The sequence below is a fragment of the Aotus nancymaae genome, unplaced genomic scaffold (genome assembly GCF_030222135.1).
Source record: "Aotus nancymaae isolate 86718 unplaced genomic scaffold, 86718_ANA_hifiasm-v0.15.2.pri h1tg000036l, whole genome shotgun sequence".
NCBI classification, from domain to species: domain Eukaryota; kingdom Metazoa; phylum Chordata; class Mammalia; order Primates; family Aotidae; genus Aotus; species Aotus nancymaae.
In genome coordinates, this window is record NW_026988450.1 from 30,379,703 (window position 1) to 30,401,691 (window position 21,989).

A 21,989-nucleotide genomic window follows, 5' to 3' on the forward strand; every position below is an offset into this window, starting at 1 on the left:
GGAGCTACTGTTTTTAGATTAAAATAAGTAAAATAAAAGAAACTAAATTGAGTTCCTTGTTGACTAGTCACATTTCAAGCACTCAATAGCCACATGTGGCCCGTGGATACCATATCCAATAGGAGACACAGAACTGCGGAAAGTTCTAGTAGACAGTGTTGTCCCAGAATCTTAGAAGCACTGGGAATCTTCCAAGGCCACGTGCAGAGCTTCCTGCCTGGTGATCTACACAGGGCTACAGGAAGGCTGTGAGATATCAGTTCCTTTAGCTCAAGGCAGGGAGGGGACTGGTTGAAAAAGACTATAGCAGCCTCATCCTTACAACACAGGTGTTGTAAATCATTACTGCTAATGGTGCGCCATGCCATGAGAAATGTGATTTGCTCCCTATCCTTTTCATGGCCTGCGTGTTCCAAGAGGCGGCGTCATGCTCTAGGATTCTACCAGGAAAGTTGTGATGTAAATAGCACACGAACCTTTGCTAGTTGACCTCACAATTTCTCTGACTCTTGACCGGAAGCCAATAATAGCAGATAGTTCATGCCGTGTCATGATTCAAAAGTGTACTGGGAGTCAGCTGTTTCAATCCAATGCAGCTCATTCATATCTGATCAGCCCTCAGTGAGATGGGTTACTGTGTTAGGTTGCCAGGAACTTGCAATGCAGGTGCTAATATCCCAGAAATGATGTGATAAATGGGCAGGCCTGGGTGTGAGGGAGGAAGGCTCCCAGGTGGACCCATAACAGCATAATTGATCACAGCTGAACTTACTATAATCTAGATTGTAACTACTATTCCCAATCTCTGTTTCTATGAGATGAAGAATCCACCAGAGGGATAAGATTTAGGAGCTGAGAAGCTCTTAGAGAGAGCTGGGTGGGTGAGCGTGTGTACATGGGTGCCAGTGACAGTGAAAGCATGTGTCCCTGTGTGTGCATGCACTCACTCACAGACATTCACACCCAAATAAGTGAGGCTATGGGTTGGGGCGGTAATGAATTATATGGTGGATGAGGAAGAAGGCGTGGGGGTGGGGAGCCAGCTTTTTCCTTTTATTCACCTGCCACTCTCTTCCTATCTCAGCCAGGGCTGTGCCGACCTTGGACCTTGAGCAGAACAGCAGGAACCCAAGCTATAGGCCAGTGGCTCTCACACTTGGGCTTACAACAGGATCACCTGGGGCGATCACCTTGTTAGCTTTTCACTGGGCCCCACCCCCAGGAGAATTCACACCTCTAAGGAGCTCCCAGGTGCTGCTGCTGCTGGTGGTGGTTCAGGCCACACCGCAGAACCCCTGCTCTAGAAAGAAGTGAGGAATGGTGGTGGGAGCCCTTCTCCAGCCCACCCCACCTCACCAGCCAACTGGCACCAGGAGGATGGTGAAGTCAGGAAAGGCGGGGGCCTGGAGTCTGCATGGGGAGAAGCAACTGTGGGGCATTCCCTCCATCCCTCCCACCCTCCCTGCTGAGGCCACCACAGCAGCAATCACCAGGCAGAGCAGAGGTGCTGGGCACGGATGAGAAGTGGGGACAACATGGATAACCAGAGATGGGAACTGGGGGAGAAAAAGAGTAAAGGTAGGAGCGGCAATGAGGGCCCAGGAAAGTGGTGAAGGGTGAGGTGGGCGTGTGCATGTGGAGGGGAGGGAAGGAAAATCCTGGGGGTCCCAGGGGGAACAGGGAGTCCTGATAACTTCCTGCCTGCTTGGGCCAGAGGAGTCCCGAGAATTGGCAGGTCAGGAAACCTAGACTGGAGGCGCCCCCGGGTCCTCTCTGCATATGTCTGCTGGCTGCGGGTTTTACACCAGACCTCGGCTCATCCATGCTTCCTTTTTTGCACCCCCTCCTCCCAACCAGTTTTTGCTAGACCCTGAAAAATGATGTCCTGAACAAGAAGCACCTTCTGTCTTAGCACTGCCCTGGGACTCAGGGTAGACTCTGAACTCTGCCTTGCTAATATGAGGATGGGCCCCTCCCTAGCAGCACGGCCCTGGGTCAGAGAGGACAAAGCAGGACTCTCAGGCTGTTCCTCACCAGGGTGGATCCCTGAGGGCCTCGGGATCATCAGGACCCTGCAGGATACTGAGAGCTGGGAAAACGCCAGTAAGGCCAGACTATACCTAGGGTGCTGTGGGTCCCAGGCTCCCGCCAGCTTCATGACCTGTTGTTATGGGTTGAACTGTGTCTCTCTAAAATTCACGTCCCAGTCCTAACCCCCAGCACCTGAGAATGTGTCTCATTTGGAAACAGGGTCATTGCAGATGAAGCTGGTTAATGTGAGGTCGTGCTAGAGGAGGGTGGGCCCTAGTCCAATATGCCTGGTGTCCTTCTTAAACGGGGAAACTTGGACACAGCCAGCCAGGCATAGAGGGAAGGTGATGTGAAACACAGAGGGAGGCCGCCACAGGAAGAGAAGGCAGAGACTGGGGTGGTGCCTCTGCAAAGCAAGCCACAGCCGATGTTTGGCTGCAAACCACCAGAAGCTAGGAGAGGCCTGCAACAGACTCTCTCCCAGAAGCAACCAATCCTGCCAACACCTTGATTTTTGGACTTCTGGCCTCCAGAACTGAGAAACAAACTTGTTATTTCAGCCACTCAGTTTGCGGTCCTTGGTTATGACAGCCCTAGCAAATAAAGAGAGGCAAAAAGTCACATCCCTGAAGTAGGTTGGAGCCATCTAAGGATCATTCCAGCGGCAGCACTACTGCATCCATTTTGGAAGCTCTCCCAGCAAACGCAGGGGAACTGTATGGGCCTCCAGCCGTGGCAGCCACAAACCTACAGAGAGAGGATGCAGTGGAGGGGGCCACGGTTTAACTCAGGCTTAGCTTTCTCTGTGGGTTCTACTCGGGTTGCAAGCACGTGGGAGCACACTGAGACAAGGAGTTGATGTTTGGAGCAGGCACGGACTGACAGGCAGACAGACGTGAGGGGGCTCACCACGTTCATCAGGTTCTCGTGGTCCCCACTGGGCTGTCGTGGCTTCTTTTCCCTGAAATGAGGAGTGAAATGCTGTAATGTCAAATGTGTCCCCGTAAAATCAAACACATACTGGCCCAATTCTTATCAGCTTTTAAATCTCTCTTGTTTTAAGAACGATGTTTATTTTGTCAACAAAGACAAAACCAGACAGTGGCTTGATGGCCCATTTGCAGGTGTTGAGTAAGAGGAGGTCAAGCCTCAGCTAGGGACTGTCCACCTCCCCTGGGAACCCTTCTTCCAGGAAAAAACATACAAGTTCACGAGGAGAGGACCGAGGCCTGAGCCTGAGTAGAAACTGTTTATACCTAAACTAGCAGAACAAGTTATGCCCCTCCACTCCCACTTTTTTTTTTTTTTTAAAGAAATTATCTTTAAAAAAAGATGAAACAATTATCTGAGTCTCTGCAAAGTCACACATTGCAACGGGATGGAGAAAATAAAGAAAATACAAATTTTGGCACACCGGGAAGGGTACATGCTCTCAGGATGAGTCATATGTACTTCTAGTCTATGGGAAAGTCTGTCAAGTAAAAATAGAATTTGTTTTTACTTGGGACAGTCTAAAAAAGGCCATCAGTTGTAGAGAATACGCGGCCCATCCACGTTCTCTATAAAACAAGGGTGACACCTAGTGGGAATATGAGTAACTGCAGGGAAGCCCGGGCTCTGCAGCCTCTTTATTCATCTTCCCAGCGACTCAGACTCTGTTACAGCCACAGAGGTCTGTGTCCAACCTGGACAGGGATTAGGAGGCTGGCTGGGTTCAGAGAGTCTTGGCTTTTCTCCTTCTGACAGATTTTAGGGTAGGAAGCTATTTCAGAATTTTAAGTGACACTCCTGGAGTTGCTTCCATGGTGGAGGGAGGGTTTGGACAGGGCTGGCTGACGGTAGCTGGTCTGCACGGGCCTCTGGTGGCATTCTGCCCATCAGAAGGTTGCGTGCTTTATGATAGTTCCAGGATGTCCTGAAAAATCACTCCTGGTTAGAAAGAACTTCTCTCTGAGCAAAGATTTCTCTTTTGGGGGGAACTGACATTTTATATGAGACAGGGGAGAGAGAGAGAAGTATAACTCAAAAAAAGACACTGATGATTATTTTACATACAGCATGTTTCTCTCCTGGGAAAATTAATCTGTTTCTTTTTTTTGAAACAGAGTCTTACTCTGCTGCCCAGGCTGGAGTGCAGTGGTCCAATCTTGGCTCCCTGCAACCTCTGACTCCCAGGTTCAAGCAATTCTCTGCCTCAGCCTCCTAAGTAGCTGAGATTACAGGCGCCTGCCACCACGCCTGGATAATTTTTGTATTTTCAGTAGAGACATGGTTTCACTATCTTGGCCAGGCTGGTCTTGAACTCCTGACCTCGTGGATCCACCGGCCTCAGCCTCCCAAAGTGCTGGGATTATAGGTATGAGCTACTGTGCCTGGCTAATCTGTTTCTTAAGAAACTGAAGGTCTACATCACACATTTTAAATCATAACAATCCCTCCAAAGCCACATAGCAGCAAACATTCTCAGTGACTTCCATGGGATGGTAGCAAAGATGGATGCCACACAAGATTTCAAAACGCCCACTGATGAAAAAAGACAAAATCCATTTTGACAAGGGTGTGCTCAAAAGAACAGCAAGACTTTCATTCTGGGAAGTTTAAAATATAAGGGCTTTTCTAGTTGCTCCCCAGCAAAATCAAATATGGGTTTTCCTTAAGTGAATAAAGAATGTCCTGGGATGCTTTGCAGCAGAGAGAAGGGAGTTAACCCTACCTAACACACAGGTTTCTGTGATGGATCTGCGGTAGATTCAATTCCTAACAGGCTTTTCACATAAATGCTTCTGGGTACACAGGATGTATTCGTTTAGGCACCAGTATACACACTCTGGTTCTCACCTGTCACAATTAGAGCACAGGAAGATGAGGAAGGTGATGAGGAAGAAAATGGCGACAGCGGCCAGACTTCCCCACAGGGCGATCTGCATCTGTCCGCTGCCCAGCAGGCTCCCCGCGGGCCCCATGGTGGCAGCAGGCACTGGCACAAGCCGAGGGTGTCAGTCAGTCCTTCAAAGGTGGTGACATGGGGGCAGAGAGCTGCGTCCTGTAGAGAGACCAGTGTGTGTGGAGAGTAATTCCAGGGTAAATGGCAGAATCTGTAATCTGGTCCCTGTCTAAAGCGAGCCCTTTGTGCAAAGTCAGGGAAGCGTGTGCTGGATGCTGAGGAGAGCCCTGGACTGGAGTTGAAATTAGACCCTGAGCAAGTCCGCTCCATGGTGTAGGCCTTTATTTATTCATTTATTTATTCATTTATTTATTTATTTATTTATTTATTTTACCTGAAAACGAAAGCAGGAACATACAGCTGCCTGGCCTCAGTGTTTGAAGCAATAGATGTCTTACCTTGATATATTTGGGGGTGGATTCTTCTATTCTATTCTTCTTGTTCTTTTTTTTTTTTTTTTTTCCTCAAAACAGAGTCTTGCTCTGTTGCCCAGAGTGCAGTGGCACAATCATGGAAATCATGGATCACTGCAGCCCTGACCTCCCTGGGCTTAAGCAATCCTCTCCGGAGCCACCCCTCACCCCCAACTTCTGGGACTACAGGCATGCACCACCATTACCAGCTAATACTTTTATTTTTTGTAGAGATGAAGTCTCACCATGTTGCCTACACTGGTCTTGGACTCCTGGGCTCAAGCAATCCTCCTGCCTCAGCCTCCCAAAGTGCTGGGATTACAGTGGGCCACTGTGCCTGGCCTGGATGGATTCTTAATGTCTATAAATAAAGATTTCAAGTACTCCATAGCAAATAAAACATGCTCATTTGGGCCCATTAAAAAAAAATCACAACAGTATACAACAATACTTACACAGTTTTTACAAAAATGCAACTCATTTGCCCCCACTCCCCACTGCCATCTCTCATCTCCCTAACCCACTGTTCTCTGAGGAGGTTTAAGGTCAATGAAACTAATGAAACAGAATGTCTTTATATTCACCTGCATTTATTTATTCTGAGTATGTTATTTATTCTAAGTATGTTTTCACTATCCTGCTGTAAGCACCCAATAAATGCATTTTCAAATGAATGAATGAAGTGTGTGCTAAGAATACATCCCTAGCAATAAATAAGACCTATTTATAAACAACTGCAAGAGAAGCATAAGAGCTGTACCTAGTACATTTCCGTACCTGGTATGTGCCAGCGACTCTGCTAAACGCTTTCCTTATTTAATTGCTGTCACCACCCTGTGTAGAAGGCGCTGTTAATCCCCCTTTTACAGAGATGGAAGCTAAATACCAGCAGAGCGGTGACTTCCCCCGAGTGTCACAGGAGCTAAGTGGCAGGGAGGGATGAGTCCAGCTGTCTCAGACTCCAAAGCCTGTGCTCTGCGCCCATCAAGGAAGCTCCTTGTCACTTTGGGGATGCTGGGACTCACAGGGGTCACTGCACCCTGTCCCAATGCTTCCAGACAGAAACAGTCAGGTTCCTTGTGCAAAATATTTTAAGAGTTACGGATATTTTAAAAATGGAGTCATATATCAAATGATCTGTCATCACAGAGACCTTGTTTAAAGAACATTGCTTTGCTCAATTCTAGAACATTAGAAATGGAAAGAAATAGCCTTTAAGCTGGTCTTGAGTGTCACGAAGAGAGCAAATATTTTTGTTTTTTGATGATAGTGCAGTATTTTCCTCAAAAAGACAGTATTTACATTTTCATTTGCTTCAGTGATGAAGCTGTGACTGTATTCAGCCATCCCTGAGCACAGACATCACGACAGCGGGGAGGGGGCTTCATAACAAACCAGGGTGCCTCCTAAAATGGGGAAAATAAAAGCCATTTTGGCAAAGGTGGTTCGATTGGACCAAATTATCTCAAGGTGAAACACTGTCACATTTATTTGAATATATTCTTTAACTTTGAATATTCAAATAAATGTGACAGTGTTTCACCTTGAGATAATTTGGTCCAATCGAACCACCTTTGCCAAAATGGTGACACTCTGTCACCCAGGCTGGAGTGCACTGACACAACCTCGGCTCACTGCAACCTCCACCTCCTGGGTTCAAGCCATTCTCCTGCCTCAGCCTCCCGAGTAGTTGGAACTACAGGGATGCGCCACCACACCCAGCTAATGTTTTCTATTTTTTAGTAGAAATGGGGTTTCACCATATTGGACAGACTGGTCTTGAACTTCTGACCTTCTGATCTGCGCGTCTCGGCCTCCCAAAGTGCTGGGATTACAAGCGTGAGCCACTGCGCCTGGCCAAAGTTAAAGAATATCCAAAAGCTGAAGAAAAAGAGACTTTTACCTACAATATATGCAGGGAAAGCGTTCTGAGAGAGGAAGCTTTTTCCTCAATCTTTGAGTTAACATGAACATTTTCTGAGGCTCGGTAATTATATAAATGCAGGGCTTCCTGCGTAGCACCAAACTTCTTTCTTCCTATGTTTGATTGTATATTATGCCTGTAAACACTACAGACATACAGTAATAACAAGTAAAATTACTTTTGCACGTTTGCCCCCAGAAAGCTATAACCAAATGAAAATAACCACCACTTCTCTTGTGATTTGTTGATGCAAAGAATAATTCACTTTAAATGGAGACTGCAAATTGGCACCACAATAGGTTTTAAAATGCATTCAAGCAAACACCTAAATTATGGTGACTGATGAAAATATATAAAATACATTTTTATACACAGGCCCAAAGCATAAAGCATTTTAGGAAGCACAGACAAAAGGTATCTATCTCCTGTGCAGGCATCTGTTTGTTCTTCATTCATACAACAGATTAATTGATGCCTATTTATAAAACGTCACGTTCTTAGAAAATAGTTTGCTGTGTGAGTTATTCAAAAGCCAGAGATCCATCTATGAAACCTAGCGTGGAATTGCTAGCACCTCTCGCTTTTCTGTACATGTTTCTCTTTTCTCTCTTCTCTCTCTTAACAGAAGGAGGTCGACAGAATATGATGAGAGATGTGGGGTGCCCAGCCTATTAGGACAGTGCAGGGAGAAAGAGGATGAAAGGGGATTATTACAAGCTGCTGAATAAAGGACGGAACCAAGAGGAAATGTATCAAAATTCCTGGCTCACTCCCCTTCAATTACAATTTTCTATAAAGCCACTGAAAGACTTTTTCCAAAGTTCTTACTGTGGACAAATTCTCACAGTGAACAGAATGATCATCGTCGGGTGCACGTTTCTGAGTCAGATGCACTGCAGTCCCCAGGGACAAAGGGCCCAGTTGCGGGGGCAGCTTCCTCCTCTCAGACCCTCTCGGTGCTGCTCTGCAGGACTGTGGGACACCAGTCCCCGTGGTCGTGGGCAGTGCTGGTGGGTCAAGAGTGGCTGCACCAGCAACTGCCACCTACTCCTCTTTGGGGGCCTGGCAGAGTGTGTGTGGGGTGGCTGAGGGGATCTAGACTAACATAATCCTTGACAGCAGGTGTCCTGGGTGGACGGCTCCCATTTTGGAGAAGATCTGTGTGCTGCTATTTTTCTCTCCTGGTCTCTCTCTTTTTTTTCCTGGATATTTGTTTCCAAAATTCCGCTGCCCATGCCTTCTCTGGCTATCTCCTTAAATTTTGGCAGCTCATCTACAACTGAGCCAAGACTGCCTCCCGCTCACCCTCCTGCTTACATGTCTAGATGGACTTCCCGGGAAATGTGTCTGGGTGGACCAGCTCCGCCCTCCCCATGTGCGCAGATGCACACAGATCACTTTGTGTTTCACCTTCTTGGAGCGGCTGAGGGTAGAGGCCTCATGTGGAAGGTCCAGTGCTCTGCCCCTAGGCTGGACCCTCATACGTTGGTTTTACAGCCCTTCAGTGCAGTGCTTGGGGGTCCGCATTCTGTTCTTCTGAGTGAGGGGAAGGTGGAGGGAAATTAGTGTCCTTTCCAGTTGCCAGGAGGCTTTTCTTAGGACGAGTGATGGAGGAGAGAGAGAGTAAGTGGTAGGAGGCGCAGCGTATGGATAGTAAGAGTTACCCTGAACAGGAAGGGCCCTGTGGCAATTGTGGCATTTCCAGACCCTACACTGTGTCAACTGGGCTCCCTGTGGAAAAGCCACCACCCAAGGCCGTGCTGTTCTGTGACATGGTTAGGGTCCACAAGGACCATCTCATTTTTGGCTGATTCAATATCAAGTAAAATATGTCTTGACTGTCAGGAATTATCTCTTCCAGCAGAAATATCTGAACCATTTGGAGGAGCATCTCTCATGATTTTTTCAAGAAAACATTTAAGTCTATTTCTCTGAATCCTGTTATTTTACTTGACTCAATAAACTTGCATTCAACCACAGAAAGTTATTTCTTCCTCCTCCTCCTCTTCTTCTCCCTCATTTTTTTTTTTTTTTTTTTTTTTTTTTTTTTTGGAGATAGAGTCTCACTCTGTCGCCCAGGCTGGAGTGCAGTAGTGTGATCTCAGCTCACTGCAACCTCTGCCTCCTGAGTTCAAGCGATTCTCTGCCTCAGCCTCCCGAGCAGCTGGGATTACAGGCACCCACCACCATGCCTGGCTAATTTTTGTATTTTTAGTAGAGACGGGGTTTCACCATGTTGGCCAGGCTGGTCTTGAACTCCTGATCTCATGATCCACTCACCTTGGCCTCCCAAAGTGCTGGGATTACAGGCATGAGCCACCACACCTGGCCTTTTTTTTTTTTTTTCTTTTTGGATACAGGGTCTTGCTTTGTCACCTAGGCTGGAGTGCAGTGCTTTGATTACTGCAGCCTCAACTCCTGGGCTCTAGCAATCCTCTCACGGCTGCCCTTGAGTAGCTGGGAACACAGGCATGCGCCACCACACCTGGCTAACTTTTTTGATTTTTAGTAGAGATGAGGTCTTCCTATGTTGCCCGGGCTGGTCTTGAACTCCTAGGCTCAAGTGATCCTCCCATCTCGGCCTTCCAAAGTGCTGGGGTTAACAGGCATGAACCACTGCACCTGGCCTATTTCTTCAAAGTTTAAAAAATATTCTCTTATCAGACCACATGTGTAAATATTCTTCGAGTTATTTAACACAGGGCAATGAAGGACCATTTATTTTAATTGTACCTCTACTAACACTTAATTTTGGCACCTGAATGCTACACATTGAGCCACAGAAGATGGTAATATTAATGTAATCATAGATTTAGCTGAACAGTTGTACATTAATTCTGTTTGCTATAGAATAGGCTTCATTATTGGCTACATTGATGTAAAGTCATGGCTGGAGACTGTAACATAATACAAGCATACAGTGTTGCTGTAAAAGAGGCAATGGTACTACCTCAATCTCCACCCCAATTTTATATAATTTTGAACTACTGTGAGAACTTGTCATTTAGCCTTGAGGAAAGTGCTTATGGTTACTGGACTTTCATTGGGGATTCTTTCAAAGATTTTGGACCAAAAGATCCATAATCTCTTACCCTTAATATACATTTATTCATTTTAATGAATAAGTGATTTAATCACTAGAGAAACCACTGACCTTTTAATTTAACAGCAGGTGTCACTTTTTTTTTTTTTTTTTTTGAGACGGAGTCTCACTCTGTCACCAGGCTAGAGTGCAGTGGTGCAATCGCAGCTCACTGCAACCTCCACCTCCTGGGTTCAAGCGATTCTCCTGCCTCAGCCTCCCGAGTAGCTGAGACGACAGGTGTTCACCACCATGCCCAGCTAATTTTTGTATTTTTAGTAGAGACGGGGGTTTCACCACGTTGGCCAGGATGGTCTCGAAGTTTTGACTTTGCGATCCACCCGCCTCAGCCTCCCGAAGTATTGGGATTTACAGGTGTGAGCCACCGCGCCGGACCAGCAGGTGTCACTTTTAACCACAAGGTGGCAGCATAATTCTGTTCTCAGCCCTATGCAGCACTTTTTTCAAGGAAAGCTGCTCAATTATTGTTGGTGTCTTATGCTTGCCATTTGAATTGTCTTCATTAGCCTGCACTATCAGCCACCAAGATCAATTCCAACAGAAAAGAAAGCCACAAAAATTAATGAAAGGTGTAGACCAAATGGCAGCTAATTTATTTCTTTAGCCAAACATCCTTAACAGGTAGGTTCTCTGATCATAGCAAATTCTATAAATAATAATTTGGTCGAGTTGGGATGGCCAGTGAGATTAGCTCTGGGAACAGACACTTTAGAGTTCCTTTGAAGCAGGTCTAGGTCAGTAATGATAGTCATTACCTTTTTACAGCTGTTGCAGTTGACACATAATTAAGCATGACAGAAACCACCTCCACTCATGACCCTTCACTGTTGGATGAAATAAGGTCAGGGGCCTAATCCCAGTGGGAATTCTTCCTTCCTGGTCATTACCAGGCACGAGAGCCATGCAGTAAAACGACACCTTATGGGTTCCAAATTAACCAGATTTAACGATGGCAGAGGAAGCAGACTCTTCGGTGGGTTCCCTGGGTCCTGTGAGCACGCTGACAGCTGCACACAGGCTAAGGCAAAATAAACCTCTCAACAGAATCCTCAAGCCCCCTGAAAGAGTTTTAAGCTAAAGTGCATAAATTCAGGTAGTCTTCCATTCAGGTAACAGGGACTATGCTACAGACAAGCCTGCCACACTGAACTTTGCACAGAGGAGTGTCTGTAGGAAACACATAGGAATCACCTACCCAGATGTTTACTGTTCCATCCTGGCAAGGTACAAAGGCTTTGCCTACACGCCACTGTTACTAAGATCTCCCTATTTTGATCCTTTGCTGAGTCAGGGGCAGAGCACACCCAAAGCACAGAGGGTGGTGGAAGGTAGGCTTTTCTTGTTTATAGATTTCTGAATTATTTTCTAATGTTCCCACCCAGTGACATCTTGACATTTCTTTCTGCAGCAGTTTAAGAATGAGTAATGAAAGAAACCTGCAACGCCTTAACATCACCAGACCACACCGACCCTGCTCTCAGGACTCACTGCTCATGGCAGAAAGAGCCCAGCACTCATTCTAAGAGCAGGCTATAAATCCTCAAGGCCGACTGTCAGCATAACCTGATCACTTTTCGCATATACCAAACCTATCGATCTGCACAGAAACAGAAAAGCTGACCCTTTTGGTGGAGAGGTATGTGGGGCTGTCACTGGTCTTCAAGAATACATTAAACCTACATCGCAGAAATAATATAGTTTATTGTTTATGAACACTTTTGCCTTCAGAGAAGTTAAAAGGCAAGTGAATTTGATGTGCAAGGAATGACTTCTAAGGCTGCTTTCTCCCAAATCCTGACTTGTAAAGGTTCATTTTTCATGGTGAAGAGGGAGGAGAGAGAGAGAGGGAGGGAGGCTGAGTGCAGGAGCATAGTCCTTCTAGAAGTATGGATTACATGCACTCCGACAGAACCCTGAGATGCACTTCTATTTGGGCTAATGTGATATGTTCTACACTGGCTGCCTAAGGAACGTGGGTAATGGGGTTTCACTTTGCACAAGGAGGTTTCATGGAATGTTTCAGACACTGTGTATTTTGGGCTTTAGGTTCTATTTCTTCCTGCCTAGCATGTTGGCTCATCCAATCTAATTCCCTTGAGGGCAGGGATGTCTCCATCTCATTTCCCAGCATATTCCCAGCACCTCTATGACCTGGGAAATAGGAGCCCGTCAGGAATTTTTATTGAATACACATTCCTGTAGGAAGAATGATTCCCAAATGGATTCTCAAACTGCAAGTTTAATTCATAACTTATGCCATACGGGAGAGAAGGAGGATAATAGGGATGAGCACTAAGCAAACAATTAAAAAATAAGCTAAGTGTGTCTAAGGCAAATTCTTTTTTTTTTTTCTTTGAGAAAGAGTCTTGCTCTATGGCCCAGGCTGGAGTGCAGTGGTGTGATTTCAGCTTATGACCCTTTAGGGTAGATGCCACTGAATTAATTTTAAGGACTTCTGGGTTCGAGCAATTTCCTGCCTCAGCCTTCCAAGTAGCTGGGGCTACAGGCATGTGCCACCATGCCTAGCTAATTTTTTTGTAATTTTAGTAGAAATGGGGTTTCACCACATTAGCCAGGCTGGTCTTGAATTCCTGACCTCAAGTGATCTGTTGGCCTAGGCCTCCCAAAGTGCTGGGATTACAGGTGTGAGCCACCATGCTCTGCCTTAAGGCAAATCCTTCACTCTGGAATGAACACAGCCACTTGGCTTCTCTGTATCATCACTGAAGCAGCTGAACATCTCCTGAGAAAAGTCACAGCACCGTAATATCGGTGTCTTTATCCCCTGTGGGAGGCCTCTCAACTTCAAGGATCTCACCATGTCCTCACGCTTCGTGTTCTTCCAACCCCTCCCTGCAATGACAATTTCACACCTTCTCCAGCTCCTAGGTTCCTGACACAAGCCTCAAGGGGCTGGATCTTCCATTTCTCAAGGGAAACAGGAGCCTTAAAGAGTGTTGGCTCTCTTTCCAACATTTTTCATCTGATGAGTCTAACCATCCCATGAGTCTCACTTCCTTGGGGCAGCTTTCCTGATGCTGAAACCCTCCCACCTCTCAGGTGTAGCTGAGGCCCATCTTCCTAGTATTACTTCCTAGCATTAATCCAAAGTTTTTCCTTCCTAGCATTACTCGAAATTGAAATTATGAAGCGATTCAAATGTCTCTTCTGCTGGGCTAAGCTCCAAGAGGGAGGAACTTCGAAGAGACTTATCTGGTTCATAACTGTAGCCCTAGTGTGTGGCATAGAGTAGGCAATTAATATTTATTGGCTAAATTAACAGTTAAGAGGAAGAAAAGGACGCAAGTGCATATTGATCAGGACTTCAAAGGTGGTAAGAGTTAGAAGAAACCCTTCTGCTCAGTCCTCTCAAGTGATGCTGAAACTTGATGGGGGCACAAGACCTACAAAAGCCTGCTCACCTGACCCCCCGGCCAGAGCAGGTGGATCTCCACAGTGCTCCTGCCTGCACAAAATTGATCACCGTGGCTTTTCCCAAGTTCCCTCCAGGGTCCACAGGAGGCTCACTACATTCCAGTTTTGACTCATAGGCTTGACATAAAAAACACTGAAAACTGGAAATGAGCAGAGACTGTGGGCCTGCCAGCCACTTTGCTGGGGGTTATTTTATTTTGTCCTCATGACCCTTTAAGGTAGATGTTACTGAATCGATTTTATGGATGAGGAAACTGAGGTTCAAGGTCTTATTTAGGGTCATGCAGCTACAGCTTCCCAGACTCTGTCCCCAGCACTTCCTCTTCTAACACCACCCAGCACGCTTTCAGCCCCATGAATTCACTACCTCCGGGTGTCTGGCCTGTCTGGAACAGCAGCAGACAGGTGAGGACGTGGGAGCCACACCCATCTCCCTGGCAGTCTTAACTTCACTCTATCAGGACTTGTTTTAGCGTCAGAGAGAAGAATGTTCACTCCCGTCTGGTTCACCCACTGCTCACTCCCAGCCCTGCATTAATCATAAACTTCCTTCCAAGGGATCTGGGGGGCTCTGCAGACATCCCACCAGCTTTGCTGTGATGGATGTGGTGTTTACAGGCAGGCCGGTTTACTGAGACCAGCACTATTTGCAGTCACACTCTGTTAAGCATTGCTTTGCACTGTTTTTATTTGGCTTCTGAGGGACAGTAATTCAGCCACCTATTTTCTTTCCATAATAAAAGACTTAACAAAAAACAAACTTCAGTTTCTTTGCCAAGAGGTTCAAAAATGTACTGCTTGACACAAATGCCTCTCGATCAAATTCCCTACTCGTGGCTCATGATATTAAAAAGATCCACTTCCTTTTAGCACTTGTTTAGCCTGGGCTAACTACAAATGCCCCCTTTCTGCAGACAGCTACCACCTCACTGGGACTGCACAGCAAAAGATGCTTGATCTGGGAAAAGTAAACCCTCAAGACTGGTGAAGCAGAATTTAAGAGCAGATGATCATTTCATACACCAAGGGAGTATCAACAGAGGAGTCTGTAACGCCAGTTCACTGTGAGCTAGTGCCAAGTTAGAGGACACGTCCTGTGGTCTCTACCACACCATCAGATGTACCGCCATCGTAAGGACTGCTGGCTTAACCAAGCAGTGTTAATATTTTACCCAGCACTGGCAAAAACGTGGCTCAGATTATAACCCAGTGCTTCAATCATGGCTATCTGTATGATGTTTTAAAACTATTAATAGCCAGGCAAAAATATTTCTTGACTCATTAAAAAATAGAACCAAAATCCTCAAAACATACCCCCTCCAAGTTATTTACTGGTGTTACTGTGAATTACTTAGGGCTGGGGAAATGTCTCAAGAGAGACTAGCTTGATTAGAGAAAGTCAGAACTTGTATTTGAAAATATATGTTCAGAGTTTATCCTCACGGCTTTCTGCCAGGAGAGGGCAGGGAAGGCAGATGACTCAAGGGGTATGACTCCCAAGCCCCTTGCAGAGGAAGGGATGGGGTCATGGTTCTTGGAGAATGGAACTTCCCCAAGGGTGGTCCGGTTAGCAGTACCTGGGAACTTGCTGAAATGCAGAATTCTGGACGTTCCCCCAGACTTATGACTCAGGCACTCTGGGGGTGGGGCCCAGCACCCTCTGTTTTAACAAGTCCTGCAGGTGATGGTGATGCACCCTGAAGTTTGATAAGACTGTTCTAGAAGAGCTGCTATATGCATATATGGTGATCTGGGATCTTGTTGAGGTATAGATTCTAACTTGGCCGGTCTGGAGCGGGGCTCAAGATTCTGCATTTCTAACTGGCTTTCAGGTGATGTCCAGGTTGCTGGTCTGCGAACTACATTTGAAGTAGTAGTAGCGTAGATGCTGAAGGTTATACAGCCGGCTCCCTGGAGCTGAAACCTGGCCTTCAGCTTACTCAAAGATTATGGGACGATCAAGTCAGAGCTTCCGTTTCCTAGGAGCCTTCTTGATTCCCATAAAGGAACTTGAAAATAAGGCAGCTCTTTCCCACTCCAGAGTCTGGTAAAATGGCAGTGAGTGGGTACGTTGCTGCTTTGCAGAAGCACAGACCAGGTTCTGCTCCGTTCTTTTCTACTGAATTGCTGTGTAGCCTGAAGCAAGTCCAAGCCTCCCCATGCCTCAGTTTCCTCTTCTGACAAATGCAGTCATTTCTAAGGGTTCTTTTGAATTCTCAGCTTCTATCTTTTTATAAAGGTTGCCAGTGATTCCTAAAGTCTAAGACAAAAATTCAGGGCTTTCCACATAACAACCAATATTGCTCCAGCAAGAACCTTATATTCTCAATATGATCAATAGTTTCAACTCCCCAGAAAGCACAGTCTTAGTAATTCAGAGGCAAACCCGATGAGGCCACACCAGTTAAGTGGGTGTCAGGAAGAGAAACCATGGACGGCCTTTTTAGTCAGCGTGCGGTGCCAGGAATCACTCCCAACAGCTCTTCCAAACACCATTTGCACTCTGGCAACACCACCGTTGCACACCGGCTGCAGGGCTGACTTACCAGTCTCTTTTTCATTAACATGAACTTGGCATATGTACATATTTACAATTCAGATTTAGAGTAGCCTTTCAACAAAATGCGAAGACAGAACCAAAACACGCAGATGGTGCATGGACAGGTAATGCAGAAAGAAAACACTTCTCTTGGAAGCTTCCAGGCTGTTTACGGGCATATGCCCTAATTTTTGAAAATCTTACACAGAAAGCAAGTTGGAAAGGGATCTATCTAATTTCTAATCTCAGGACTTGATAAGCTCGAGATTCTAAATGTGATGAGCGATTCTGGAGACCTTTTCTGTTTCTATTACTACAGACAGTCTGCACCTTGGGTTGGTTTCACTGGTTTCTTGACTAACACCTCGGATGATATTTCCTACTCGCTGACACTCTGTCATACATTAAACACCAAATTGATAAATACCTACTATGTGCCAGGCCCAGTTTCATCTTCTAATCACACCATGAATATGAGATGATATTGGACCATTATACACTTTGCAAGAGGTAAAAACTGTTTAGGATTCAGTTCCTAATTCAGAAATATATTTTGACCACAAATGAAAAGCCATTTATGGTTGAACTCCAAGCTTGGCAATCAGAACGAAAAAGCACATGTCCTTTCATTTCTACCATGTTGCACTAGAAACAACATTTAATCACAATAATTGCTGCTTGATTCTGTTTAGCCTGGTGGCAGAGGCTCCATGGCATTGATGCAGCTGCAGTGCCCTTGGACTGATGTTGTTTCAAGCTGAGAACTGTCCCCAATGTGTCTGGTAGATTCCGAAGACAGCCTTTGCATGTTCAGAGGGTGGAAAGGTCTGCCTCCCACGCGTGCACTTGACCACAGCCAGGGCCAGTTGGCCTCTGAGGACGGGCTGGATCCCAGGGACCAGGAAGGTGCTGTATAGAGCCTACCTCCCCAACTTTCTGAATGGAAGAAAACTGCTTTCACTTTACAGTTAAAGCAAAAGCTTAAACAAGCAAATATGCATGAAAGAGGTGATGCATGCATTCAAAATCACACCAAGGCATAAATGACTGGCAACAGACCAAGTCACCTGGCGAGGAAAAGAGGGGAAGGAGAAGGATGACAGGGCTGAGGCCAGGACGTGGGGACCTTGTGTGTCTGAGAGAGACAGGATGTGGGGGAACATACTTGGGGGGCTTTCCATGCAGATGTTTTCTGCTTTACCTCTTTGCCTGTGGCTGGCCTTAATCCAGGGGGAATTCTGTGAGAATGACATGTGTATGTATGTATGTATGTATGTATATGTTTATGTACTCCAATACATCAATCTCTCTCTCCTCCACTGTCCAATTTAGGGAAGATAAAGCTAAGTCAACAGAGGTGGGGGAAATTGGTACAACAGAACAGTAACACCTAACACCAGTGCGGATCCTGTACTTTCACAGTCTAACACAGCTGAATGTGGAACTCAGTGACCAGAATCAGTCATGCTCTTTGGAAGAGGTTCTTGTTCATTTCAAAGTCTGCTAATACCTTGGAGAGCCAAAAAGACTTCGGACCCTATAGAAAAGGCAACATGGAGAAAACTGGAGGGTCCCTAGGAGAGACACAACAGTGGGACAGAACACTTCTAAGCAAGTGTGTGTTCTGTCAACTTAAGTGATGAGTGTGATTGTGGCCGTACGGAATACCCAGCCTCCATCTGTACCAGAGCGCATGGCCTGCAGGTCCCTTCAGCACACCTGCCCCTCCATCTGTCAGCCTCGTCAGCTTTACTTGCCGTCCTTCCCAGGCAAGGATGCCCTCCAGAATCCCTCACTCTCTGACATTCTCCCCATCCTGCCTTGTAACACATAGGGCAATTTGTTAAATGGCTGAGGCCCAGATATAATAGAGTTGGAGAGGGGCACAAAAATCTATACTTTAAGTTTTTAATTTAAATTTTAATTAATTTATTTTTTGAGACAGAGTCTTGCTCTGTTACCCAGGCTGCAGTGCAGTGGCACAATCTCAGCTCACTGCAACCTCCACCTCCCGGGTTCAAGTGATTCTCCCCCCTCAGCCTCCTGAGTAACTGGGATTACAGGAATGCACCGTGACCCCTGGCTAATGTTTGTATCTTTAGTACAGACAGTGATTCACCATGTTGGCCAGGCTGGTCTCGAACTCCTGACCTCAAGTGCTCTGCCTGCCTTAGCCTCCCAAAGTGCTGGGATTACAGGTGTGAGCCACCACACCAAGCCAAGAATCTGCATTTTTATCTTGCATCCTAAGTGATTCCAAAGTAGGTCATTCACTGGAAACCATTTGTAGGACACAGGTCTGGAGCTTGTGAGTCCTGCACTGCCCAATCCTGAATCTGTTCTCTACCCCTTCTCTCCCCATGTGGGCACTTCTCTTCCTGTGTGCCACCTCTTCCTTGTCCCTCTCCATCTCACTGCTTCTGTAGACAAGCCTCACTGTGTCCCTGGTTCATCCTGTGAAAGTAAAAATCTAATCTCATATGGGTCCCATGAGAGGAGGCAGTGAAACTCCAGAAGTCCACAGAGAGAACTCAGAAAACTGACCCTCCTTAGAAAGCCACGGAGCTAATGTGTTTACAAGACCTCAAGCACTGAAAGAATACAATTCTAAATGAAAATTACACTGTCTTCCTCAAGATTTTCTATTTTTTTTTTTTTCTGTTTGGAAATCATGAATAAAATGGAAGTTATGGGTTAAGGCTATGTCTATGAAAAGTCTTGAAGTATAATGCGAAGAGTTTTATATTTTGAATGTCACAGTGGTTTTCAAGTTGAAAGATCATATGTATTATATGCCACAGTATTAAGAACTTTTTTGGAGAGGCCTTAGAATATGGATTAATTAAGCTACCATTTTAAAGACAGCCCTTCCCCGAGCTGAGTTCAAAGCCCTCTGTATGTAAGGCAGTCAATATGGCCACACTACCCCCAGTTTCCACTTTCTTTGGAAAGTAGAAAGCAAGGAAAGTCTTCAAATTGTACAGTGAGAGTGAATATCACGGTATGGCTCTAACAGCCCTGCCCCCTTCACTTCTCGTGCTATGTTTTCACTCCTTTTCTGGAAGGGGTATTTTAAAGGCATTCAATTGAGAGGCAGAGAGAGAGTGGCCTATGATAAAGCAGCAAGGCTTACAGGTAGGGACGCCAGGCATATATTAGAGATGTGTATTGGAAGTACAGGAAAAAGGTGCCAAAACATCTAGAAATGTGGAAGTTACTTGATTTTCAGTTAATTTATTATAAAAGAAATACAGATCTTTATGGAGTACAAGGTTCTATTAAGAACTTAAAAAATAGGCCAGGCAAGGTGTCTCATGCCTATAATCCCAGTACTTTGGGAAGCTGAGGCAGGTGGATCACCTGAGTTCAGGAGTTTGAGACCAGCCTGACCAACATGGTAAAACTCCATCGCTACTAAAGAAAAAAAAAAAAATTAGCTGGGCACGGTGGCAGGCACCTGTAATCCCAGCTACTCAGGAGGCTGAGGCAGGAAAATCACCTGAAGCCGGGAGGTGGAGGTTGCAGTGACCCGAGATTATCGCACCACTGCACTCCAGCCTGGGCGACAGAGTGAGACTCCATCTTAAAAAAAAAAAAAAAGAAGAAGAAGAAGAACTTAAAAAATAAAACACGGTAGCTCAAAGAACTTCTCGTGCATGGAGTCAGGAATGTGAGTTCAAGCTTCTCTGCCACTGAGGCTTTGAGGAGGTCTGGCTGTGCTAAAGGCATAGAGTATACTTCTGTGAGTGGCACCTCCTTAGAGGCCTGAGGTTTGCACTATATAGCTGTTGCAGTGGCCCTGCCAATGCATACCATGAGAAATATAACAGTGGAATTTGGTCCAGGGAGAGTCACTGTGTGCTTATTTCTCATGCCTCTATTACAGGACAACTTCAAGAACAAGATACTTACAAAATATGACAGGAAGATGTGTTTTTAGGACAAAAAGGAAACTCATCTAGGAAAATCAAGGTAGTCACTGACATCTAGTTACTGCTATTGGGAAAAGAAGTTAGTATGTATCATTTTTGTCCATTGGATTAAATAATGTAAGCTATGTGGCTTCATCCTAATTCTTTTTGTAAGCAACTATTTGTAATGTTACGTGATTTCTAGACAGGAATGGTAAAACAATAGCTTTTATGCCATAAACAAGAACAATTAAGTCTTTTTCACATCACATATCTTAGGCCTTTCTCCAAACTCTCAAAAATGTACTCCATTGTACTTCTTAATAAATTGTCATGTTATAGTGTTTCAGGAATAAACAAACTTTAGGGGCAACTGGCCCACTAGTAGTCACTGATAACACCGCTTCCCTTTAAACATAATTAACAACACTGTTGGGCCAGGCCCAGTGACTCACACCTGTAATCCCAGCACTTTGGGAGGCCGAGGCAGGTGGATCACAAGGTCAGGAGATCAAGATAATCCTGGCTAACACGGTGAAACCCTGTCTCTACTAAAAATACAAAAGAATTAGCTGGGTGTGATGGCACGTGCCTGTAGTCCCAGCTACTTGGGAGGCTGAGGCATAGAGAACTGCTTGAACCGGGAGGCAGAGGTTGCAGTGAGCTGAGATCGCTTCACTGCACTCCACCCTGGGTGACAGAGTGAGGCTCCATCTCAAAAAAAAAAAAAAAAAGGAACAATGTAAGGTGTTCTTCAGTAGCCACTCATCTATCATACATCTTTCTCTGATTCTGTAGCCATCTAAGATAGTATCTATCTAAGACACTAAGGTATATGACTGCAATATAGTTCTCAAACCACAGTAAGAATTTAAAACAGTAGGGTGAACCTGACAGAACAAATTCCAATCTCACATTTCCTAACAGAGTGGTGTTCTGCCCTATGCTCTCTCTAGTCTATGACTTGGTATGGCTTTTGGATGACCTGAAGGACATCCCCCCGCCACAGCTCACCGGAATACTGGCATCCTCCAGGACTGCAGCTGGCACGGTCCTACTGTTGCGAGCTGGAGACTGAGGTAGCAGCTGAAACTACTGACAAATTAATGTCATAAAGGTAGCTTCTCTAAAATATTAATATAAGAAATTATCTTGATTTGTTTATCACATTTCTTATAAGACTATGAATGACATTGTTCTATTCTGTGGAACATAAAGCTTTATGTGTCTGCATGATACACTCTTAGAGATTTTAGTTCTTAGAAGAAGGCTTTCTGTCCCGGTGAATTAGTTTGCCTTTTTGTATAAAAGATAAACTACAAATACAAAAATCATATTTCCTTTCTTCTTTTCCCCTCACATGGCTGGCTGGATGCTCAAAGCTATAATTATCTTTAATTATAGCAATTACCTTCGTCTAGCTCTTTCTTTCCTCTCTCTACACCAATGCCAATTACAAGTTTTTATTTTATATGTTTTAAAAAAAACCGTATGTATCTTTATTATAACAACCTCAATATTTTTAGAAGCAGATATTAATTTCTGAATAATGGATACATGAAACTTGAAGTTTAATTATCATAGACTATTCCTTTATAGATTTAAAAAGTTCTCAATGTCCAGATTATGCTTTAGAAGAAAAATACATTTTCAAAACAGCAACGAATAAAAGGAAAAAGGAAGGAAGAA

General features: G+C 45.2%; 1 protein-coding gene across 6 annotated transcripts in view; it reads right to left on the minus strand.

Annotated features, from left to right (window-relative positions):
• The window catches only part of PAG1 (phosphoprotein membrane anchor with glycosphingolipid microdomains 1), a 146,116-nt gene that overhangs the window by 11,956 nt on the left and 112,171 nt on the right, over positions 1–21,989 (minus strand). For all 6 annotated transcript variants that reach the window (XM_064384299.1, XM_012450947.3, XM_012450948.2 and 3 more), the window contains 2 exons: positions 4,870–5,074; positions 2,941–2,992 (listed from right to left, as the gene is read on the minus strand). In XM_064384299.1, coding sequence (XP_064240369.1) covers positions 2,941–2,992; positions 4,870–4,994 — 177 coding nt within the window. In that variant the 5' untranslated portion in view covers positions 4,995–5,074. The remainder of the gene's footprint in view (positions 1–2,940; positions 2,993–4,869; positions 5,075–21,989) is intronic.